Raw genomic sequence first — 26,969 nt, 5'->3', positions numbered from 1 at the left:
CAGCTAAAGGCATTAAACAGGCAATTCTATTTTCTGTGAAACAGTGCTGGTTCATATCTATTGTCCCAACTTCCAATCTTGTAAGCATGTTCCCCAGATTTTTCATTTTTAGCAAAGTATTCACTTTAATAATTACATTAAAAATAAGCCAGACTGGGAGTCCCCTCTTGGCTCAGCAGGTTAAGGATCCAGTGTTGTCACTGCTGTGGTTCTGGTTACAGTTGTGGTGCAGGTTTGATTCCCCAGCCCCAAAACTTCTACATACCATGGGTGCGTGTGGCCAAAATAAATAATTAAATAAGCCAGACTTAGTAACACTACTCTGAGGAGGTCCAGTTTCTATCACAGTTTTTATCTAGTAGTATGTGGCCTATATGTGCTGTGAATAGTTTTCATGCAAAATGAACTGAATTCAGGAAATCAGTTTTCAATAACCCATCTTCCTTGTCCCAAACCCCTTCAGAATTAATACAACTTATGCTTTCCATTAAAGAACAACATACAGAGTAATCACTGTTAAGACAAAGTGTGTACCCACAATTGCAGCTAGAGACAGCAAACTTCTTTTGACCTCCAGTTATAGTGGGAATGTACCTGTTGAGGGTTTTTGTTTGTTTGCTTGTTTGTTTGTTTTTTGCTGTCCTGTGGCAGCATATGGAGTTCCCTGGCCAGGGATCATATCCAAGCCACAGTTGTGACCTTTTGTGACATTTGTGGCAATGCGGGATCCTTAACCCACTGTGCTGGGCTGGGATCAAGCCTGCATCTCAGGACTCCAGAACTGCTGCTGATCCCATTGTGCCACAGCAGGAACTTCTGAGCATATGCTTATTTACTAAAGACTGTCATCAAGATGGAAACTCTTACCTACCATTAGTCTTTGGAATAGAAATGTAAATTCAATTAATTAATTTTAGCAATATCCTAACTTTTAGTTGTATTTTCACTGGCTTTACTGAGAAATGACTGACAATCTGTAATATATTTAAGAGTAAGACATGATGTTTTGTTATACAGAAATGCCTTGGAGATAATGTGGGCTTGGTTCACCATGAAGGGAATCACACAAAATTTTGGGTTTCTCAGTTCACGTAAAGGTTAGAGTTACACAATATTGTAGTATATTAGGTATGCAATAGCATTATGTCTAAAACAACAATTACATATCTTAATTTACAAATACTTCATCGGAGATCCCGTCATGGCTCAGTGGTTAATGAATCCAACTAGAACCATGAGGTTTCCAGTTCGATATCTGGCCTCGCTCAGTGGGTTAAGGGTCTGGTGTTGCCATGAGCTGTGGTGTAGGCTGCAGACACAGCTTGGATCCCAAGTTGCTGTGGCTGTGGCGTAGGCCGGCGGCTACAGCTCCAATTAGACCCCTAGCCTGGGAACCTCTATATGCCGCAGGAGCGGCCCTAGAAAAGACAAAATAAAAAATAAAATAAATAAAAATAAAAATAAATACTTCATTGCTAAAAATGCTAACCATCATTGAGCCTTCAGCAAGTTGTAATCTTTTTTGCTGGTGGAAGATCTTGCCTTCATGTTGGTGGTGTTGACTGATCGGGGCAATGGTAGCTAAAGGCTAAGGTGGCTGCCTCAGTTGACTTTTCCTTTCATGAAGGATTTCTCTGCAGCATGTGATGCTATTTGACAGCATTTTACCCACAGTTGAACTTCTTTCCAAATTGGTGTCAGTCCTCTCAAGCCCTGACACTACTTCATCGACCAAGTTCAATGTAATATTCTATGCCTTTGTTGTCATTTCAACAGTCTTCACAGCATCTTCATCAAGAGCAGATTCCATCTCAAGGAACCACCTTCTTCACTCATCCATAAGAAGCAGCTTCTCATCACATCCAGCTCATTATCTCTTGCTATTTCCACTCCGTCTCCAGTTACTTCCTCCACTGAAATTCTGAACCCCTCAAAGTCATCCATGATAGTTGGAATCAACTTCTTTCAAATTCCTGTTAATGCTGATATTTTGACCCTTCCCAGGAATCACAAATGTTCTTAATATCATCTAGAATGATTAATCTTTTCCAGAAAATTTTCAATTTTCCCAGATTCATCAAAAGAATCTCTATCCATAGCAGCTATAGCCTTACAAAATGAACTTCTTAAATAATAAGACTTAAAAGTCTAAATTACTCCTTGATCCATGGGCTGGAGATGGATGCTGTGTAGGCAGGCATACAAGCAACACTGATTTCATCGTACATCTCCATAAGAGCTCTTGAGTGACTGGGTGCATTTCCAAGGAGGAGGAATATTTTGAAAGGAATTGTTTTGTTCTGAGCAGTAGGTCTCAGCATTGGGCTTAAAATATTCAGTAAGCCATGTTGCAAACAGATGTGCTGTCATTCAGGCTTTGTTGTTCTATTTATAGAGCAGAGGTAGAGTAGTTTTAGTGTAATTCTTAAAGACCCTAAGATTTTTGGAATGGTTGATGAGCACTGGCTTCAACTTGAAAATACCAGCTGTATTAGACAAGAGAGTTGGCCTGTTCTTTGAAGCTTTGAAGCCAAGCATTGACTTCTCCTCCCTAGCTATGAAAATTCTACTTGACACCTTCTTCCAATAAAAGGTTATTTCATCTGCATTGAAAATCTGTTGCTAAGGAGTTCCCTGGTGGCTCAGTGGGTTAAGGATCTGACATTGTTACCACTGTAGCTCAGGTTGCTGTGGTAGCACTGGTTTGATCCCTGGCCCCTAATCAAATCTTTGTGGGCACAGCCAAAACGAAAAAAAAAGAAAAGAAAAGAAAATCTCTTATTTAATGCAGCCTTCATCATTTTTTAATTTTTTAGCTAGATCTTGATAATTTGCTGCAGCTTCAACATCAGCACTTGCTGCTTCACCTGCACTTTCATGTTATGGAGTTGGTTTCCTTCCTTAATCCTCGTGAACCAATCTCTGCTTGGTTTTGACTTTTCTTCTGAAGCTTCCTCATCTCTCTCAGCCTTCACAGAACTGAAGAGTTAAGGCCTTGCTCTGGATTAGATTTTGGCTTAAGGGGATGTTGTGGCTGGTTTGATCTTATACCCAGGACACTAAATCTTTCTCCAAATCAGCAAAAGTCTATTTTGCTTTCTTATCATTTGTGTGTTCACTGGGGTAGCACTTTTAATTTCCTTCAAGAACTTTTCAAGCTAGCTAACTGCATAGCTCAAGAGGCTTAGCTTTTGGCCTCTTTTGGCTTTCCACATGCCCTCCTCAGTAAACTTAATCATTTCTAGCTTTTAATTTAAAGTGAGAGATGCATGACTTTCCCTTTCATGTCAACAACTTAGAGACCATTGTAGGGTTATTAATTGGTCTAATTTCAATATTTTTTTGTCACAAGGAATAAGGAGAGGGAGAGAGACAGGGGGACAGTCAGTTGGTGGAACACACAATATCAATTAAGTTCACCAACTTACATGGGCAAGGTTTGCGGCACCTCAAAACGGTTACAAAAGTAACATCAAAGACAACTGATCACAAATAGTCATCACAAATATAATAACTGTGAAAAAATGTGAGACAGACACAAAGTGAGCAAAAAGTGTTGAAAAAATGGTGTCTATAGATTTGCTCCATGCACTCGGGGTTGTAGCAAATCTTCAATTTGACAAGGTCTCTGCCTCTAGGGAACTCATTGTCTAAAGAGGGAGATAATACAGGCTCAGGATAGTGCTAAGGAATGGTTCTGAGCCCATACTGGAAATAAGAAAAGGCTTCTTTGAGAAGGAAGAAGCTTCTTCTTTCAGGAAATCAGAAAAGGCTTCTTATATACAAACAACTTATACAACTTAACAGCAAAAAAAACAACAACCCAATGGAAAAATGGGCAAAAGACCTGAATAGACATTTCTCCAAAGAAGATATACAGATGGCCAACAGGCACATAAGAAAATGCTCAACATCACTAATTATGACAGAAATGCAAAGCTAAACTACTATGAGGTACCCCCTCACACCAGTCAGAATGGCCATCATTAACAAGTCAACAAATAACAAATGCTGGAGAGGGTATGGAGAAGAGGGTACTCTCCTGCACTATTAGTGGGAATGTAAATTGGTACAATCACTATGGAAAACAATAAGGATGTACCACAGAAAACTAAATACAGAACTACCATATGACCCAGCAACCCCACTTTTAGGCAAAACTTTCCTTGAAAAAGACACACGCACCCATATGTTCAGTGTAGCACTATTCACAATAGCCAAGACATGGAAACAACCTAAATGTTCATCAACAGATGAATGGATTAAGAAGATGTGGTATATATACACAATGGAATACTACTCAGCCACAAAAAGAATAAAATAATGCCATTTGCAGCAACATGGTTGGAACTAGACTTGCCTACCAAGTGAAGTAAGTCAGAAAGAGGAAGACAAATACCATATGATATCACTTACATCTGGAATATAATATATGGCACAAATGAAACTTTCCACAGAAAAGAAACTCACAGACTTGGAGAACAGACTTGTGGTTGCCAAGGGGGAGGGGGAGGGAGTGGATGGACTAGGAGTCTGGGTTTAACAGATGCAAACTATTGCATTTGGAGTAGGTAAGCAATGAGATCCTGCTGAATAGCCCAGGGAACTCTATCTAGTCACATATTATAGAACATGATAGAGGATAATGTGAGAAAAAAATGTATATATAGGTCACTTTTCTGTGCAGTAGAAATTGACAGAACACTGTAAACCAACTATAATGGAATAAATGAAAATATTTTTTTAAAAATGCAGTATCTGAGCAGTGTATTAAAACTATGTATGCCTGTACATTAACATTACAAAAGGGTTCCCACAACCAAATGGACATGTGTTTGATGGTGCTGCCCCTACCACCATGGGATATACCAGACAGTTGTGCTGCTGCCCCTCTCCTGGCTCACACGATGCAGAGGACTCCCAGACTTTGAGTTGGTGGGGTCAGTAGGACACATAGCAAATTACAGATTAGGTGGATGTGAAATATTCAGAAGACATGGAGGCTAAGCAGTCAGTCATCAAACACAGAGGATAATCTAACTGGTCTCATTCGGTAGCTTCATAATTTACATTTACTTGGGTAACTTTTTTTCTCTTTTTCCACTTATTTATTCAATCACTTGTTTGTATATTATGGAGTAATTGTTTTCATTTTGTTTCTGCTTTTGTTTTTTGTTTTAAAATCCAGAGTGTTTCTAAAGTTCACTCTAGCACTTAGAAAATTTCTTTTAAAAAATTACACTTTGATGATTTGTAACTTCTCAGAAGGTGAGACTCCTAGGTCTCATTATCTGAAACATATTTACTTCTTTGTCCAAGCCTAGTATAGGTATAAAGCAGTTTCCAAATCATTAACCCATGTCTTTTACAGTAACATTTTAATTTTGCAACACTTTCTAGTAGCCATGAACTCAAGAAAATGCCGCCTACATTTAATTAAAACTTAAGAACTAAATTTATTTCTTAAAAATATTAATAATAAAATTTTCAGTGGTTATTTTAAGAAGACTGTGCCCAAAGATGGTGATTTAAAATGCAGAGATTCAGAAGATGCCTTTAAGTATAATTCTGTAAAGTATGGCATTAGTTTAGATTAATTACTAAATGGATTTTTGCTTATTTTCAATTTCAAGTTTTCTTTTTATAATTTCCAAGTTGATTAATGTACTAACTCTATGAGCAGAGAAGATAATTACACAAACCATATTAATATCATTGGATCCTAAAAAATAAGTATCATTTAAGATAAGTCTAATAATGATATAAATTTTTTCATATATTTCATGGCATTAAACTAAAAGCTTTTGGAATTCCATTCTTTGAAATGCGAGAAATCTGATATTTTTATAAATGCTTTTGTAAATTCAGTTTAAAGTTTTAACAAAAATACAATATTTGTTTTTGCATGCTAGTATCAATACAAATTTTGTTAGGAATGGGACTCTGGTAAAACGATGTTCTTACAAAATTAAGAAACCTTTGGGGGCAAAAATGTTCTCAGAATTGGTTGTAGCTGCATACAAACATAACTGCATGCAAACAAGCTCAGTACTCTAAAATAGAAATGGCATTTGCTAAATATCATACATAACACACATGCATTTGTAACTATAGTTAGAATAAATACACTACAAAGTTTGCAGGATAAAGATGACATTGAAAATGAAGCAATCCTTCTACATAGCATATGTAGTCTCTCTCTTTTCTCCTCATCATCCATTCAATTTCAGAAATATTTTTTCTGTAAACTATTTTACAAACTCTGAGTCCTCTAGATTTGGGGTTTTATTTTCTTCAGAATGGAAAAATCTTTACTAAAAAATAATCAATAAAGGGAGTCGTCAAAATGTCATTTTTAAAGAATTTATTGCATCGCAACTATTGAAAAACAATACTAGCAAACAGGAAGACACTGGCATTTATCTATTAAAAGCGAGTGGAAGTGAACAAATTAAACAATAGTACCTTAAATGGAATATAAGATTTAATTTTAAAATTCTAAAATTTTACTTTGGAGTATCTTGACTGGCAGGAACACAAAATATTACTGGAGTTTTAATATTTAATTGGATGTGATGATATTCAGTGGAATTGAAATTTGCACAATCTAAAGTTAATAAAATATTCAAAACTCATACTGAGAACATAGTTTTTTTTCATGTTAAAAATATAAAGAATGGTCTCTAAGTAGAGGCTACAGGTGAATATCTGTTGTTGACCTAAAATAAAGAGACTGCTAAATGTTACTCCGGCAAAGATGGTTTTATTCAGAATCAGCAGAAAACTGCAACCATGGGGTTGGGGTCTGCAACCATGGCGAGCCATAGGCAAGTCCTCTCAAGGGAAGAACACTTTTACAGAGGGAAGCAGGGAGTTGGGAGGGCTGCCATAAACAAAGAGTCCATGGCTCTTTTTTTTTTTTCTTTGGTCTTTTTGCCTTTTCTAGGACTGCACCCACAGCACATGGAGGTTCCCAGGCTAGGGGTCTAATCAGAGCTATAGCCTCTGGCCTATGTCAGAGCCACAGCAATGACGGATCCCAGCTGTGTCTGCAACCTACACCACAGCTCACAGCAATGCCGGATCCTTAACCCACTGAGCAAGGACAGGGATTGAGTCTCATGGTTCCTAGTCGGATTCGTTAACCACTGAGCCATGATGGGAACTCTGAGTCCATGGCTTTTTATTGGAGAGTCCTTGACAGGAAAGAAGAGGTGTCCTTTCCCTTCCTGTTGGGCTGTGCTATTGTCATAGGGTGTGAGAACGCCCCCTCTGGCCTCCTGACTCTATGTAATTGAGATTTCCCTTTTTTACACTCTGATAAGATATAGATAAAACATACATATATATACACACACACATAAATATACATATATGTACATATACACACACATCTACATGCCTTAATATACCAAAACATCTTTTTTCTTGGTTATTTGAACATTAAAAATAAGATAAGCAGTATGTTTATTCTTGGCATTAATTTGCATTTTAAAATCACATATTTTAATGAATTACATAGCTATAGCTCCTTAATACAATGTCACTGGTATTTTTCTCAAATATGGTCTCATTTTTGTTTTTTCATAAAATTGCCTGCAGAATTCTTTTAAAAATTGCATTTTATGTTTAACAGATTTAAAACTGACACCTTCCATTGAATGTTCTCCATAGATTATACTATTTGGACTTGAGAAAATACTCTCTTTATGTGCCAAGGTAAGCTCAGAGCGAATTCTGCTAAATGGAGAATTTTCTCAATTGTAATTTTTTTTGTGTTGATGTGTGTGTGTGTGTGTATACACACATCATCAGGAACACAAGTAAATGCTGCAAAATACTAGCAAAACGGAAAAAAGCACTAAGGATGACTGAGTTTTCTGGGAGAGATTTTAAAGTACCTCTAGAACTGGTTGCAGAGCAGACTGGCTAAACTTTGGGTGGACAAGGAAGAAATGAGAGAGTGCCACGAACTAGGTCAAGGGAGATGGCTTCCTTGGGAGGTCAGTGGAATGGGCAATAAGGTGGAGATATACTGCAAGTAGCATAGAATGCAAGGGCAAAGATTTGAACTTCAGCTGAAGGTCTAGAAAATCACAGATGAGGGATTTCAGTGGGACGGTCATATGTTGCTGGATGGATTGGAGAAGGGGACATTCATATTTGAGAAAATCCTGAGACCTGTTAAGACTACAAGGGAACAGATAAGGTTCTAAACTAGCAGAATGAATAGAAGAGAAAAAAGAAAGGGACAAATCCAAGAAGCATTTTGAAAAAAGGAGAACTGCCAACTATTTTACATGAGAACCTTTTAAAAAACGTGATTTTTTTTGGTTATCTCCAAGCCTTTGCTTTAGCTAACCTGGGCATCAGGATTCAGCAAGGACTTTCTCTATAGATTTTACAGCCCAAAGAATAGAGCCAATATTTTATAATAATCGTAAATGGAGTACAAGCTATAAATTTTGAATCACTATGTTGTACATCTGAAACCAATATAATATTGTAAATCATCTCTACCTCAATAAAGGACTAAATTTGATAATTCAACATATGTAATTATGAACACTCTGTACTGATTTTTTTCTTTTTTATGAGAAACGTATGAGATTGATCAGAATTTCTTTTTGTAAGGCACAACCCATTAGAAGTACTACAAACAATCACGGTGACAGTATATATATGGTGTATGCATCTTAATTATTAATGATAAAATACAAATTCTCATCAACCCCCCCTAAAAAATACTCACTTTAACTTTATATATTCTCTTCAAAAGCGATATTGTGAAATCATTGATGAAGAAGCCAAGTGTGGAAGCCAAAAAGTGGAGGGAAATAAAAACAACAACACAGAATATGCCGAACAATTACTTAATAAAAACAATATGCTTTTTCTGGGGAAAAAAATTCTGAAATAATATATTGTATTAACATAACTGTCTAGTCATAAGATGTATACTAGGAGGTTCACTTTATGAAAATCATGACAAACACACAAAATAAAATTTCTAGAAAGGGAAGTTTTTGTGTTTCAATAAAATGTTCCTCAAGTGCTATTAGTCCTTCAAAGAGTTTAAGAGTTTAACAGGCCTTGTTGAAATGCCAATAAAGCAATACATGAAGCTATTAGGATCCGTTAACACCTTGAACCAATGCGATTGAGCAAATTAGCTAACCTATGCCAAAGGGTAAGGAAAACTTGGATGGAGCAAGGAGAGCAGGAGAATTTTTTTGCATGAGAACAGAAGTTACTAGAGAAGGTCAGAAGAAGCATCCATCAAATGGGGTGGGTATAGCTTCTTTGATGTTGCCTAGTTTGGGCCTGCCCTATGAATCCTTATTTCTGGGTTTTTAATACCCTCTCACTTTGTCTTCTGGGAAGATGATATCACATAGGATCAAGAAGACTGGACTGGGAATTTGAAGATAGCATGCCAATCCCAGTTCAGGCACTAAATTGCTGGATGACCTCACTTAACCACCCACTTCAGCTTTTACTTTTGTAAAATAAAGGTCTTAGCCTACACAAAAAAATGCCTGCTCCAGCTACTCAATCCTATGAAATAGCTACTCACGTTGTAATTTTCATAGTTTTTTTTTTTTTCACAGTTGGTATTTTTCTTTTAGCATAAGGGAGTTTTATAAATAAACTTACATTTTTATCAAGAAAAACACCTATTTGAGATTCTGAAGCACTGATGATGTTTCAAAGACAAATATCTTCAGACTCCTTTACAGATTAGCCAGGTATCTTGGTTTATGATGAAAATCTATAATACCTACCTTTGCAATGAGGCAATATCAGTTTTTTTACGATCATATTTCACTTATTACAATGTTCCATTAGTCATCTAACTATATGAGAGATTTTACTTCCAGACTAACCATTACATCACCACTGAAACTGTATCAAATTTACAAATAGTTTAGTGTTTAATAATACATGTTGTCAAAATACAGAAAGATTAAATTGATAAATCTCTTTCTATTGCATCCTCTTCATTTTTGTGGCTTATAAGCAACTGTCAAGGCTCTGGAGTTTCATAGAATTATCATCCTGCTATCAAAAATAAAGTTACCTTTCTGATGTCCTTGGCTTCTCTTCCGTACAGAATTACTTACAGGAATACTTATTTAGGATATCTAATATGCTTTCAACCAAGATGAAACTGGTTATATGCAGAGGGAAAGAGAAAGTGGGATTATCTGGGACAATGTGACATACCAGGAGATCTGATATATGGGATTTATGCTTATGGAGTACATCAGAAGTCTCCATTATGAAAACTGCATCTTAACTTTTAAATACATTTATTTTGGTAGAGGCTTTATTGAGTAAAATTATTTAGTTAAGACAGAGGGATAATGGGAACGAAGGAAGGAAAGAAGAGACAGAGGGAAAAAAGTATGGGTCAGTAGAAGATGACAGGACAACGCCAGCTATATTAATCAGAAAGAGATTAGTAAGGATATAGACAACTAAGAAAAAGGTTGGGATGACAGCAAGAAACAGCTTGCAGGAATTGTTCCATGAATCACCCTTGGTATCACCCCAGGAAATGGTGTACCAAAATTAGGAAACCTCTGAATCAGAAAACTACCCCACATCCACTGACCCAGGTCAGGATGCTGCCATGAGATATTCTAGTAGGGTTAAACGCTTTGTGCTCAACTTTTATCCCCACACAGTTCATTTCCAAAGTAAAATTTTGTATGGAGGAGGCTGAAAATACAGCTTGCATTATTACTGTTATGTTGTAAATGTATATTTTACAATGTGGAAATCTAGCAAAATGCACAGAGACATTTAAAAGCACCTAGAGGAATCAGAAAGAGAAGTCCAAAGTGGAATTTGTTTAATAACTCCCAAATTTGAAAGTTTTAAGCCTTCATTCCAGAAAGCATAGCAGTCTTTATTCTTTATTTATTTATTGTGTTCATCTTTCTAGGGCTGTACCTGTGGCATGTGGAGATTCCCAGGCTAGGGGTTGAATAGGAGCTGTAGCTGCTGGCCTACACCACAGCCACAGCAACACAGGATCCAAGCCGTGTCTGCGACCTACACGAAGCTCATGGCAACACTAGATCCTCAACCCACTGAGCAAGGCCAGGGTTTGATCCTGGGTCCTCAAGGATGCTAGTCAGATTTGTTTTCACTGAGACACTACAGGAACTCCAGAGGTAGCAGTCTTAAAGGGAACGTACCTAAGCTAGAACATTGGTTCAAAACTTTCAGAGCAAACGTATGCGCAACTATCATATGACCCTACAGTTCCACATCTAGTATGTATCCAAAGAGGCAAAAACCCTACTTGGAAAAGATATATGCACCTCTATGTTTACTGCAGCATTATTCATGGATGGGGTGGGTGGGTGGGTGTGTGTGTGTGTATGTGTCACATATATGCAATGAAATATTTCTCAGGCATAAAAAAAGGAGTGAAATCTGGCCTTTTGTAACAACATAGATGGATCTTCTAGAGGGTATTATAATAAGCAGAATAAATCAAACAAATACCATATGATTTCACTAGAGGTGGAATTGTAAGGTCACATGGTAGTCGTGTTTTTAATTTTTTGAGGGACTTCAATATTATTTCCATAGTGGCTACACTGATATACATCCCAACACTTTCAGGATATTCTCCACAATGATGGTTATTTGTTGTCTTTTTGATAATAGTCATTCTGTCAGGTGTAAGTTGATATCTCATTTTGGTCTTGATTTGCATTTCCCTGATAGTGGTATTGAGCATCTTGCCATGGCTGTCTATTTTTCTTCTTTGGAAAATGTCTATTCAAGTCCTCTGCTTGTTTAAAAACTTTGAGGGAGTTCCTGTCTTGGCTCAGCAGTAACGAAATGACTAGGATCCATGAGGATGCACATTAGATCCTTGGCCTTATTCAGTGGGTTAAGGGTCCAGCGTTGCTGTGAACAGCGTGTGCAGGTCACAGATGCATCTGGGATCCTGCATTGCTATGGCTGTGGTGTGGGCCGGCAGCTGTAGCCCAGATTGGATGACTAGCCTGGGAACTTCCATGTGCCATGGGTGCAGCCCTAAAAAGGAAAAAAAACCAAACTGATATTGTCTTTTTTTGATATTGAATTGTATGAGTTCCTTGCATATTTTGGATATTAATCCCTTATCAGATATATTATTTGCAACTATGTTCTCCCATTCAGTAAGTCACCTTTTCATTTTGGTGATGGTTTACTTTACTGAACAAAAGCTTTTAAGGTTTGATATAATCCCATTTATTATTCCTTTTGTTTCCCTTGCCATAAAAGACAGATCATAAAATACATTGCTAAAACCAGTGTCAAAGAGTTTACAGCCCATGTTTTACAGTTTGGGTCTCACACTGAAATCTTTAATCCACTCCAAGTTTCTTTTTGTATATGGTGTAGGAAGGTAGTCCACTTTCACTCTTTGGCATGTATCTGTTCAGCTTTTCCAATACCATGTGTCAAAGAAACTTTCTTTTCCCCATTTTTTATCTTTACTTCCTTTGTCATAGATTAATTAACTATATAAGAGTGGGTGTATTTCTAGGCTCTCTATTCTGTTCCATTGATTTTTATGCTTCTGTGCCAGTACCATATTGTTTTGACTACTGTGGCTTTGGTATAGTTTGGAATCATGGCTATGATACCTCCACCTTTGTTCTTCTTTCTCAAGGTTGGCGCTTCAAGGTCTTTTGTGGTTCCATACACATTTTATTTTTTTGTTCTAGTTCTGTGAAAATGTCATTGGTGTTGTGCTAGGGATTGAATTGAATCTGTAGGTCTCCTTGGATAGTATGGACATTTTTAACATTATTTTACCAATTCCTGAGTATGGTATATATTTCTACTTTTTGTATTGTCTACAATTTTATTTCATCAATGTCTTAAGGTTTTCAGAGTATAGGTCTTTCATCCCCATGGTTAAATTTATTCCAAGGTATTTTATTCCTTTTGATGTAGATGTAAATGGGATTATTTTCTTAATTTCTCCTTCTGATCATTTATTACTGGTGTATAGAAAAGTAACAGATTTCTGTATATTAATTTTGTACTCGGCAACTTTACTACATTGATTAGTTCTAAAAGTTTTTTGATGGCATCTTTAGGATTTTCTATATATAGAAATATCACGTCATCTGCAAATAGGGACCACTTTACATTTTCCTTTCCAACTTGGATGCCTTTTATTTCTTACTTGTCTGAGTGGCTAGGACTTCCAATACTTCATTAGTAAAATAACAATAACAGTGATAAGAGTGGCATCCTTGTCAGGGGAGTCCCAGCTGCCTCCTGTCTCTCTAGGAAGCTGTCCAGGTTCAGTAAGTATATCTGATCCAGATGCTTTCAAACTGCTGTCTCTGCACCAGGACTCGGAGCAGATGAGATTTTGCGTGCACCTTTTCAGAGTTAAGTCTCGATTTCTTAAGCCCCTAGCTTTTCTGACCCTTAGCCCCTCTGCCTTTCAAAACCAGACTTTTAAGGGCTTTTCTCCCCAGTGCAGGATCCTGGGATGGGGACCCAGATGTGGGGCTTTGAGTCCTCATTCCTTGAGGAGGAACTTGGTGGATATTTTACTCTTCCAGCAGTAAGTGAGTCACCATGCTGAGGTTCTCCTCCTAGGCAGACCATGTCTACACCCTTCACTCCCATTTCTTTGTGGCCCCTTCTTTATTTCTTTATCTGTGGTCTTCAGATAATTCTCTGAGATAGCTGCTTTGTAAGTGGCTCTAATTTTGTGGGCAATGGAAGGAGGTGAGCTAAAGATCTTTCCATGCTGCCATCTTGAACCAGACTCCTTCTATTAATATTTTAAGCCAGAATAATGACCATTCAAGTGAAGGCATTTGAAATTTTTCCTGTTCCCTAAAATAATGAGGAATATAATTTACTCACTATGCCTGAGAGTGGCATAGTCTCTTTTTTTGTTTTTGTTTTGTTTCATTTTTTATAACGATTTTTATTTTTTCCATTACAGCTGATTTACAGTGTTCTGTCAATTTTATGCTGCACAGCAAGGTGATCCAATCACATATATATGTATACCTTCTTTTTTCTCACATTATCATGCTCCATCACAAGTGACCAAAGTTCCCAGTGCTATACAGCAGGATCCAATTGTTTATCCATTCCAAAGGCAACAGTCTGCATGTATTAACCCAAAATTCCCAGTCCCTCTTACTCCCTCCCCCTCCCTCTTGGCAACCACAAGTCTGTTCTACATGTCCATGATTTTCTTTTTGTGAAAAGATTCATTTGTGCCTTATATTAGACATAAATGAAATAATATGGTTTTTGTCTTTCTCTTTCTGATTTACTTAGTATGAGAGTCTCTAGTTCCATCCCTGTTACTGCAAATGGCATCATTTTGTTCTTTTTTATGGCTGGGTAGTATTCCATTGTGTATATACATACCACATCTTCTTAATCCAATTGTCTGTCAATGGACATTTAGGTTGTTTCCATGTCTTGGCTATTGTGAATAGATCTGCAATGAACATATGGGTGCATGTGTCTTTTTCAAGGAAAAGTTCTGTCTGGGTATATGCCCAAGAGTGGGATTGCTGGATCATATGGTAGTTCTATGTATAGTTTTCTAAGGTACCTCCATACTGTTTTCCATAGTGGTTGTACCAATTTACATTCCCACCAACAGAGCAGGAGCCAAGAATATAAAATGGGAAAAGGACAATCTTTTCAGCAAGTGGTGCTGGGAAACCTGGACAGCTGCATGTAAATCAATGAAAGTGGAACACACCCTCACACCATGCACAAAAAGAAACTCAAAATGGCTTAACTACTTAAATGTAAGACAAGACACCATCAAACTCCTAGAAGAGAACACAGCCAAAACATTCTCTGATATCAACCTTACAAATGTTTTCTCAGGTCAATCTCCCAAAGCATCAGAAATAAAAGCAAAAATAAACCAATAGGACCTAATCAAACTGACAAACTTTTGCACAGCAAAGGAAACCTTAAAAACAAAAAAACAAACAAAAAGACAACTTACAGAATGGGAGAAAATAGTTTCAAATGATGCAACTGACAAGGGCTTAATCTCTAGAATATATAAGCAACTTATATAACTCAACAGCAAAAAGCCAACAACCTAATTGAAAAATGGGCAAAAGACCTGAACAGACATTTCTCCAGAGAAGATATATAGATGGCCAACAAGCACATGAAAAAATGCTCAACATAGTGTCTTTTTTGATGTAAAACTAAACTACATTTCCTGGTCCTCTTGCATATAGATGGAACTAGGTGACAAGTTCTCTCCAGTAGAATGTGAGTAGAAGTGATATATTCCAAATTCAGATTGAAGTAGTTAAGAAGTGAGTAGGCTTTCTCCACACTCTCTTTTTTATCTATTGCATGAATGTGAAGGCTGCAATAAAAGCCCTAAAGAATGTCAAATCTATTAAGATGGAAAAGCCTGAATGTCTGGAAGAGACATGGGACTGTCTGGCTCATATAGGATTGTAAAGTGAGCAAACATTATTTTAAGTTAATGAGATCTGGGGGAATATTTTTCAAAGCTATTAACCTGTCTGAAATTGTATACCTCTCTGAGCAAAATATGTTTTGGAAGAAAGCAGTTAATATAAAAATTTGGTCCACTTATTGTTGAAATAAATTTCCAGATCCAAGATAGAGTTGCTCCTATCCAGGGTACCATGTCAGCAAACCAAAATTTAGATAACATCTGTGTCCCATAAATGTTCCACCAAACCAGAAACACAGTATGTCCCATCAGCCAATCCCCAAACAACATACCAACTCCGGGCTCCATATTTACTTCTTTGCTCCTTTTCACCCAAATTAGGTTGCCAATATGGCCTCAGTCAATAAAATTATTTTCTATTTTTTCTTCCTTGTTCTTTATTATTTATCCCTTAAAAGCTTCCTGCCTTCTGCCCCATTGTGCAGCTGTCTGAGAAGAGACTGTCTACTTCATGAAGTATAAACATTTGTTTATATTGCCTAGATTGTCTTATTTAATCATTTTAACACAATTAAAGTCTCCATATTAATTCATATTTGTGTGAAAGCATATTGCAAGTTCTAATGTATTTTGCAAATTTAATATATTTTTTTAATTTACAGTATTTATAAAGATAGTAATAGTTAACACGGTTTCAGCATTTCAATTGTGTGTTTTGGAATGGAAGTTGGGGAAAGGGATGGATAGACAAGGAAAAATTCCCTTTTTCCTGATTTTTCTGAAAAGTAGTCCATGTTGCAAGATCACAAAAGTTTGCCATTTATTCTAAGAGCTGAATTTATTCAGAAAAATATAAATTTGTAAGAAAATGTAAAACATAAATCATAGATAATTTAAAAGATGTAACAAACCTAAATCTTAACCTTTCATTGTCTTTGGTATTTTTTTTTCTTAATGCACTTTTATTTAATTTGGCTTAGCTATTTTAAAGATTGTATTACTCTAGTCAGAAGCACTGTTTTAGAACTCAGTTGGGTCACAGGAACTTTCTCACCACTCCATTCTAATTTGCAGTTTTGCTATAATAAAAGCCCTAAATATATTGCTACTGTCTAGACATTTGATCTGAAACAAGTGTCCTTTGTAGTCTCAGAGGACTTTTCTATTTTATTTCCAGTAAATCAAAGTCTGTGAAGAGCTTTGGTTCTTATTAAGACATACCCTTCACAGTCCAGTGATTGCCAACAGTGGCAAGCCATTGACAGTTCATTTACATATAAGTGATGACTTCCATCAGGTAGTTGGCTCAAAACACAATGGACATTTAGAGCATATCCAATATTTCTTGTTCTTTGATGAGTACCAAGTGCCAATTTTTATATAGAAACTGACTATTGAAAAGTGAAGGCTTCTTTTCACCGACCTTACACTGTCTTCCACAGCTCTAGAGTGACATGCCACTGAACTTAATGTAGGATCACACCTCTAACAGATAGTCAGTAGCCATACTTTGATTTGCAAAAAATCAAGAATAATAGTTAAATGAAAATATGAGCCAGAAAAATCACACTTTTTTAAAGAAAAAATAAATTTGTTTTGTGTCCTGCCCCTAATTGTCATAATCGAAACTTAATTTTTGTGTTTTATTTTTATAAGGTAGTTTTGATATTGCTTTTATATTCTCTCTTATAAATATATTTGCCATTTGAAATAGTGACACTCATTACTCATTAGGAAAGCCTATATTTTAGTTTGTAAGTGACTTTCATTATAGTCTATGCTTTTGTTCCCAATTTTTTCAAATAGCGATGGCAGAAATCTAGCCAAACTTTTATCCTAATAATGCTATAAAAAGGACCAGGCTAATGATCTGTTACTGTGCTTGGACTCAATTAATGTATGATTTTGATTTTTTTTCCTTTTTTTTTTTTTTTTTGGCATGGGCAATTTCCCGGGCCAGGGATCAAAGTAATACCACACCAGCAAGTAACCAGAGCCACAGCAGGGACAAGAGATCCTTAACCTGCTGAGCCAACAGGGAAATTTTTCCTTTTTTTAATTGTGCATTTTTCCAGCTTTTTTCCAGTATTGAAATAAAAACTTTTCTCTAAAATGAAGCGCTCTCAATTACCAACAGAGATAATACAGATCATTTAATTTCACAGAAAACTAACCTCTACATCTTAGCTGGTAATCACTTTTTTCCTTCTATCAAAGGTTTTACTGCTAATATTTTCTGGTTAGAGTATCAGTATGTTTTCTAGTCCACCTTGGTTCTGGTTTTGGTGAGATCCTACCCTAACATGATTCTTGTAACTGACTTTTCTAAAGACTTCATTCTAGTAACTTCCATGTTTACAGTGAACTCCACTGTATGAATAAGCCTGAAAGATCTCTTTTTTTTTTTTTTTTTTTTTTTTTTTAAACCAGAGTGTCTATTACAAAAGTTACAGATCAGGGTAAGAACTGAAGAACACCTGCCATGTTGTTCCTGCCTCTCATATCAAGTCACTAGGCTATGCAAAGATTCTGTTTCTTCAGTTATCACCCCTTCATTTACTTCTCCAATTCCATTCATGGATGGAGGCAGGAAGGGATGAATGATGGCTAGATGATGGATGAATGGATGAATGATGGATAGATAAAATTAAATTCAAGATTTTTAAGGGACTGGTGTTAGCTACGGTGCTTCAAATCTTTCATGAACTAAGGCATGTAACTCAGGAATACTGCATATTTACTCTCAGTTTTTCACTTTAGAGTGAGCAATACCATGGGTACACTAATAAAATAATACATTAAAAAATATATTTTGAGAAGCCATTTCCAAAAATGTGAGTTTTTAGAAATAAGAATCTTAAAATTTCTTTATGGCATTTGTTGGCACTGGAACAAACCAAATTGAAGTCCAATGAATGGAATACTTGATACTGTGATTTCAACTTCAATATGATAAAATGTATCTTTTATTTAAAAAAAGATGTAATGAATGGTTCATTCAAAGATATTTAGTAATTATAGAATGACTTGCTGAAGATCTTTTTTGGATACGCAAAGATGCTTGTCTTATCTTCCTGTTGATACAGGATTAATCCTTGGCCAATGTTAATCTATGATTTTGGGTAGATCGGTTCAACTCTTAAAGTAACAAGATTGTATTGAAAACCTTATTTTACTTCTCATGATAAATAAAGTTGTCTCATTTTCCTTTCTCTCATAGATCTGGCCACTAACTTTCCAACAATCCGGATGTTAGCTCTTTTGAGTATTGGATGTCCATTTACTGTAAGATAAAATATATAATTACATTAATAAATTTTAAATTATATGACAGAATGCATCATGCTTTTGAAGTCATAAAAGATTATGGGAAATCAGTTATGGTTGGCCTAGAACAGAGATTTGACTTGGCTGCATTTCCTTCAGGTGTACTGCGTTATATTATATATAAAGCCAAGAGATTCAGCAAGAATTAAGGTTGGACCAGAGTTGAGAGAAGCAATGGTAGAAGTGGATCCCAAAAATACACAGCATATTTGAAATAAATTAGATGCAACATCTGTTTGACCATAAAAACAACAGCATTTAGTTTTTTTGCATTACAATAGAATCAGTTCTGATACTGATATTTAAATCAATACAAAACACTATTTGTACAGATGGTGTGTATTTGATTCATCTCTATGTATAAAATGACTTCAAATATGAAATAAAGCCATACATTTAATGCAGATACCATGTTACACAGCACTAATTAACAGATATTGCAGTATGTTTTACCCCTTAAGACCTGTTGTTATTAAACAAAAGCATAACCAACTGCCCCCAAACAGTTAAAGTTATGAGAAGAACACAACTCATCACTAAAAGAAAATGAATGACTTGACGTGCTGTTAAGAGAAGAAGCAGGGCATCGCTGTTGTGATGTTTATCCATATTGCCATTAGATAAAGATCAAGGCTTATAAAACAAAACAAATTAGGCTATATTCAGAGTATGTATAAAATAATCAGTATTAGTAGTTATCACTGCAGGTGTGATCATAGGGAAAGGCAATCACCAACTGGTGTCCTTAATATAGTGGTTATGCCAGATAAGTGTGTTAGTTCTAAAGATGAGATCTTAGGATAAAATGATTTCCCACATTTCCTACTGTAATTTTTTGATAATATGCAATACCAGCCATACATTTCACCAGACAGAAAATGGCTGGAATATAGGATACTCAAAGTAGGTAAAAATAGAAGGAAAAGTGGATATAATAGTCCAAGTTCCTGTTCTTTATACATTTGTGAGTGAACTCAAATTTAAAACTATTTCATAGTTTCCTTATTTTTGAAAAGGGGATAATATCTTATCTGGTTGTTAAAAAGATCAAAAACATTTCTCAAGAGATATATGTGTAACAGTAATGTGTTAATATTGGCTGATAGATTATAACAAATATACCACACTAATTCAGGGTGTTAATAATAGGGAATGGGAAGAGGGGCGCAGATTAGACGGTATATGGGAACACTCTGTACTTTCCACTAATATTTCTGTAAACATGAAACTCCTCAAAAACAGAGTTCTCTTGTAATGCAGTAGGTTAAGGATCCAGCGTTGTCATTGCAACAGCCCGGGTCGCTGCTATTGCACAGGTTTGATCTTTGGCGGAGGAAATGCCCCATGTGGTAGGCATGGCCAAAAAAAAAAAAAAAAAAAAAAAAAAACCCTCCTCAAAAGCATCAATACATAAAGTCTATTAGTTAACAATAAAGATATATGTATAATTCATAAGATACAGTTGCTAGATTACTATTATTTATACTATGATATTATCATCTATGTAGGCTTGATAAAGAAATTTCACTAATAATTGGTGAAGTAATAGAAAATGCATATATATTGGTCTCTGTCCCCACTTCCTGGCACAGAGCTCCTAAAATACTTGTAATTTCCTGAGTGATACCAGCACTAGGAGCATTTTTTGTTCCAATGAGTTGACTCTGGATGGGTTCCTGGATGGGGGCTGGTCCCCAGAAAAACCAAGCCACGACTAGAAGCTTAGAAGTTTTAGCCTCCTCCTCCATACACTTCTCCAGGGGGCACAGGGGCAGGAAAGAGAGTTAATGGTCCGTCATGCTGATGGAATAAACCTCCATTAAAAATCCCAATGGTACAGGGTTCTAAGAGCTTCTGAGGATGAAAAACATCCATGTACCAGGAGAGTGATGCCCTAGAGACAGAAGAATAGGACCCTCCCAGATCTCCCCCCACTTATGTCTTCAACAGGCTGTTCACTGGTATCCTTTATCCTATCCCTTAATAAACTGGTAAATGTGACAGTGTTTCCTTTAATTCCCTGAGCTGCTCTAGCAAATTAATAAAACCTGGGAGGGGGTTTGGGGAACTTCTGATTTGTAGCCAAGGTGGACACAAGTTGTAGGTAACTTGATGACTTTACTACTTTGAATTAGCATGAGAAATGGAGGACAGTTTCCTGGGATGTATGTAGCCCTTAACCTCCATGGGATCTGATACTATCTTTGTGTCACAATTAAGTTAAACCATAGGACACCCAGCTAGTGTCAGAGAATTGCTGTTAATGTAGGGAAAAAAAACAACAACAACAACACATATTGTAATTAGTGACCATAATCTTAATTGGGAGCAGAATCCTAAACTGTATAATCTGTTATTTCATAAATATTTCAATTAAATAAAGGAGAATTAATTTTAGGAGGTATTAAAATATAAGTATAGGAGTTCCTATCGTGGCGCAGTGGTTAATGAATCCGACAAGGAACCATGAGGTTGCAGGTTCGATCCCTGCCCTTGCTCAGTGGGTTAACGATCCGGCGTTGCCGTGAGCTGTGGTGTAGGTTGCAGACGCGGCTTGGATCCCGCATTGCTGTGGCTCTGGCTTAGGCTGGTGGCTACGGCTCTGATTCGACCCCTAGCCTGGGAACCTTCATATGCCACGAGAGCAGCCCAAGAAAATGGCAAAAAGGCAAAAAAAAACCCCAAAAAAAACAAATAAAATAAAAGTATACATTATATATTTTTAATCTTTCAAGGTAAATACTCTTGACCTTCATTTTTATCATATGGTGGAACAGATTCAGAGAACAGTCCTTTGGATTAAAATAAGTCACATCCTGAATAAAATGTTAAATGTATTGTAATGGCATTGCTAAACTGGCAGAGAAGGAATAAAATGCAAAAACCAAAAAAAGAAAAAAGTAAAGTCAGTTACCTAGTGGATATTTGAGTGCTAGATTTTTTGTTCTGAGGTTTTCTGCTGAGCCCTGGATACCTGAACTTCAGCCTTGCAAGGGGAGTAAGGACTTGATGGAAAACATAGAGTTCACTCAAAATGGGGAGCCCAGCGTGAGACCACAATGGAGGGCAGGCGCTCCAGAGGGAGTAGAATATAAAAAATAAAGAGAGTGGGAGGGAGAGAAAAGGGCAGGGAAGTGAAGGGAAGGGAAGAGAAGAGGAAATTTCAAAGAAAGGGACAGCCAGGAACCCTTCCCACTTCTGAGGCTGGACAAATGGAGCCAAGCCTCAGAGCTGCCATGGCTTTGGCGCTCTGGTTCATGTCGCCTTACATGGCCCAAAACAGCTTAAGCAAATTTAGAGTTCACTGGGTCCCCAAAACAAACAAAAAACCCTCTCTAAGGAAGCAACTTCAATCAAGGCCTTTAAAAGATCTCCACAGAAACCTATTTTATTAAACCCTTATAGGTTACAAATTAGTTTTAAATGGAAAAGCAGGTTACAAAGCAGTATCTATAATAGGATCCCAGGTTTTGCTTTGCTTTGGTTTTCCCTTTTACAGCTACACCTGTGGCACATGGAAGTTCCTGGGACAAGGATCAAGTCAGAGCTGCAGCTGAGGCCTATGACACAGCCACAGAAACGGCAGATCCAAGCCACACCTGCCACATACGCCTCAGCTTGTGGCAACGCCAGATCCTTAACCCACATCCTCACAGAGACAACACTAGGTTCTTAATCTGTTGAGCCACAACGGGAACTCCAGACTCCAGTTTTTGGAAAAGTTATAACCATAGGAAAACATGCACAGTAATAAATATCGGGATATTAACAGTGGGTGGAATTATAATTTAGCTTTAGTTATTTTTGCTTATCCATATTTTCAACAGAAGATATTTATGTAAAATAACACTATTAGAGATCTTCAAGTTTGTGGATTGGAATATGCGGTAGAAATTCATTTTTATTGTAAATAATGAATAATCAGAACTTAGATCCTTGTTGCTACTTCACTAATTTGAATAAATAAGTTCAACTTGGGAATATATTAAAAATAGGTAATATGCTTAATATGCATTTAATAGGCTGTATTTTCAGAAATGGAATACTAATTTTTTTGCAAAGGCTCAAAGTATGCCCTGGCCCTCTGCTGTCTTTTAAAGAATCTCCATTATTTCATGTTGGCAAGTCTATTTTATGATTTTTCATGCCATTTCCCTGACCCGCTCAAAGTTATGTATTATTCTACACTCTTGGCTACTATCCATGAGTGCTTCAAATGAATCTTTGTAGAACAACTTGGAAAGAAAACACACACAGATTGTGTTAGAAAATAAAATACACATTTAGGGCACTGAGTATCTACTGAGTCCTATTTGTTCAGGTTCATGCTACGTGCTATGAGGTAATGTAAGAGGGCACTGGCTGAGACCTTTCCGAGTCTTCATTTCCTAATCCAGAAACACACACACAAAGCAAAAAGAAACGGCAATTATTATGCTACTCAGAGAGAGCTAGTTAAAAAAAAAAAAAGGTACCTATCGAATAGGGCATCATGGCCCTGCCCACCAGAAGATTAGCACAGTTAATATAAAGCAAAAATAAAGAGTTGTCTGATGGCCTAGTGGGTTGAGGCTGGATACAGTTGGATATTGTTTTGAAATATTAGTTTTCTTCCCACTCCTCGATATTCCTCACTAACACGGCTGTTCGGGCAATAGTAATGGCTTCCTTGAGGGTGACTGAAAATAATCACCTCATTTCCAATGCTTATCAATTTTGAAACAAGGAAAAAATTATAAATAGCTCATAAATATTCTAGAGTTTTAAAATACTCAGCTTTTGTCATCTGTAAAAAAATGGAAAACATATAGCTATTTAATGAACATAGCTATTTAAAATGAGGTGAATAATTTTGTGACATTCCATATATTCACTGGGTTCAAGCAGGAAAATCCTAGAACAAAGAAAATAGCTGCATTTCAAGAAGGAGGCTTTGAAACACAAAGCAATAGCCACTGTTTCTAAAGGAAGACTTCTGCTTGGAAGAGTATGGCTTCTCTCAGAATGTGCAGCCTTTTAGAGATTCAAGAAACCAGAATCTGGAGAACTTAGCACATGGAGCCATATGGTAAGGAAAATTGTGTGATGACATGAGAATCCTTTCCAACTTACAGAATTGGACTAACAGATTGGTGGGGGGATGAAAGAGGAAACATCGATGAACTCTTGAGAAAGGGCCTGGCACCCTATTTGCTTGTATCTTGAACTGGGGGAGCAGAAAATGGGAAACCTCAATAACAGAAAGCACATAAGGTTTGTGGAAAAATCATGGAGTAAAGGGGTTTTGTTGAAGGGGGCTGCAAGCCCCGTAGAGAATGCCATGTGGCCAATATGGTGCTACAGCCATGGCTGCGGGCAGTACCGAGGTGATGGCTCTGCAGCCTTACAGAACAAACTACAGTCCAAGGTGAAGTGAACAGAGCTACTGAGATTCAGAGCATCCCCAGAGGACGTGGGAATTCTGAGAAGCCTGTTGAACTGAGATGCCTAGGGTCAGGATTGGGAGCAAACAGAATAGAGGACCTTCACTCCTGGGGCTATGGAAGCAGACTGGAGGCCAATGAATGGCCTCCAAGGACCTTCACACCACAGGGGGCCAGCCAGGAGAAAAGATCACATGACAGATGTCTCTCATAAGATGAAAGGAAATGAAAGAGCAGGCCTGATAGAAACGGGCTCCTGGCACAAAGTAGGAATACAGGACAAAATTAGATGCCATTTATAAACAATAAGAGTAGCATAAAAGCACGAAAGACAGAAAAGTAGCTTATAGAATATTGGGATGAAAGAAGTCAGTCTAGTTACAGATAGGAGACCCTTTTCCATGCAAAAGACTTGCTGTGCAACCAGGAAATACAAGTTCCATCAAAAGAGGTATCAACTCACTGTAAAGGGTGAGGAAGAAAGAAGCTGACCTAAGTTACTTTGGAAAACAGTATTTTGACTGGAAACCACAGAGGCTAAAGACAAAATGTAGATGGATAGACTCAGAAGGACAGATACAGAAGTATAACTGTGTACACACAGGCATTTGTATTCATATATATATATATATATATATATATATATATATATATTTCATATATATATATATATATATATTTCATATATATATATTTCATATATATATATATATATATATTTCATATATATATATTTCCTAGAGCTGTCCACTGACAGAGCCTGGAAACAGTGATACCTCAGTAGCAAGGAGCACATCTTGTGCCTAGATTTTATTTTCTAAAGACTGTTCTCCAATAAAAGAAAATAAGACTCCTTGGAGAAATGGCTGGTTCTAGGAATAAGGCAGATAATACAAGTTGAATCTGAAGAATCTTGTAATGCAAAAGGAAGCATTCAAAAAAAGGAAGGAGAAGAGGAAGATGAAGAGGAAAATGAGGAAGGAAGGAAGAAGGAAGGAAGGAAAAGAAAAGAAAGAGAGAAAGAAAGAAAAAGAAAAGAAGACAGAAAAATAAAAAGTGAGAGAGGAAGATTAAAGAGACTCAGGAGGAGCCAAGCTTCCAATGCTTAACGCTAGAACAATCTGAGCAACAACAGCAACAACACTATAATGCAGTGTCGGATTATAAATCCACTAGCAAAAAAAATGTACCTAAGTACATACTGATGTAAATGAAAGACTGAATAAACAAAAAGGGGAGAAAATACTTAAGAATTGTTAATAATTTATGTTGACGCTCCCACCTTCAGGAGGAAAAATTTAATTCCTCCATTCACTCCTGACCCTCTCCTGGACCTTAGTTCTCTGCTTTCAAAACCAGACTGCAGAAGGTGAGGGGGAGGAAAGCTACTTTATGGGGAAGAACTTGACAAACACTACCTTGGCCAGGTGGTGAAGGTTAATGTCACTGGGGATAATCCATAGTGATAGAATGTTCTTAACACTATGATGTAAAGAGAAGGGTGCTTCACCTCTTTGATATTCTTCCAAAAAATGTATAACCTTGGCATTAAAAATAATATTAATATGGGAGTACCTGTTGTGGCTAAGTGGTTAATGAACCCAACCAGTATCCACGAGGACTCGGGTTCAATCTGGCCTTGCTCAGTGGGTTAAAGATCCAGCGTTGCCGTGAGTGGTGGTGTAGGTCGCAGATGTGGCTTGGATCCCACATTGCTGTGGCTGTGGCTGTGGCCAGCAGCTACAGCTCCAATTGGACCCCTAGCCTGGGAACCTCCATATGCCATGGGTGTGGCCCGAAAAAGACAAAAGACAAAAAAAAAAAAAAAGGTAATAACAACAATGTGAATAACAGCTGCCATTTAATATACATTGTTTCTGTGCCAGGCACTGTGTTAAGTGCTTCACTTATTATCTTACTTTCTCTTTATACTAATACCTGATGTTATCATCATCATTATTATTATCACAAGAAACTAAGATTCATAACAGTGACATGTTTCATTGGGCTGTAAGTAATTCTTGATCCACATAGAGATTGCAGAACCTTTTATAACAATGTACTGAAAACCATAGCACTATTTATATCACTCATTTTTAAAGCCAGGCTAAGTTATGTTATATTATTATTTGTCCTTCTGTATGTTTGTCCTGCATCTTTAAAATATCAGTAATCTTTGCTTCACTGCACCAATCTCTATGAGAATATCTTGCAGATAAATGAATGTTCGATGCATTTGATAATACTTTTTGTTTTACAAAAGTGGCATCATATTATGCATACTTTGCCTTCACTCAAGAATTCATGAAAATTCCTTCAGCCTAACCAGTATAGCTCAGAGTCCTTATTTTAAGGGGTACACAGCAGTGATATGAATAGACGGTAGTAGTCCTCTATTGATTGTTTACTTCATTCCTCAGTTTTTCCAAATAGAAATAATGCTAAAACAGGCATGTTTGTTTTTTTGCTAGGTATTGCTTTTATTTCCATAGGATAAGATTCCCAAGACGGAAGTGTGGATTTCAAAGTACATAATATGTATTTAATTTTAATTTATATGGCCAAGTTACTTTCTATAACTTTATGGAATTCACATTTCTACCAACAAAGTGTGACAGTACTTTTGCTCACATCTCAGCCGGCAATAGCAGTTACTGTTTTGTTTTCGTATTACCCCAAATCTAAAAGCCACAAGCTCATGGGTTTCTTCTTCTGCTAGTGTCTTATAGTACCACTGCATATATTCAATAACTGTTGAATTTTTG

General features: G+C 36.7%; 1 protein-coding gene across 4 annotated transcripts in view; it reads right to left on the bottom strand.

The window, feature by feature from the left end:
• Positions 1 to 18,390: 18,390 nt before the first annotated feature.
• IQCM (IQ motif containing M) overlaps positions 18,391 to 26,969 on the bottom strand; it is a 605,776-nt gene continuing 597,197 nt past the window's right edge. For all 4 annotated transcript variants that reach the window (XM_084972727.1, XM_084972730.1, XM_084972732.1 and 1 more), the window contains one exon: positions 18,391 to 18,737. In XM_084972727.1, the coding sequence (XP_084828853.1) occupies positions 18,634 to 18,737 (104 nt within the window). In that variant the 3' untranslated portion in view covers positions 18,391 to 18,633. The remainder of the gene's footprint in view (positions 18,738 to 26,969) is intronic.

Source organism: Sus scrofa, chromosome 8 (genome assembly GCF_054392235.1).
Source record: "Sus scrofa isolate SSC_HxYL_T2T_F1_AM1 chromosome 8, Sscrofa_HxYL_maternal_Yorkshire_Landrace_v2.0, whole genome shotgun sequence".
Classification (NCBI taxonomy): Eukaryota; Metazoa; Chordata; class Mammalia; order Artiodactyla; family Suidae; genus Sus; species Sus scrofa.
This window is presented reverse-complemented; position numbering and strand designations above follow the sequence as displayed.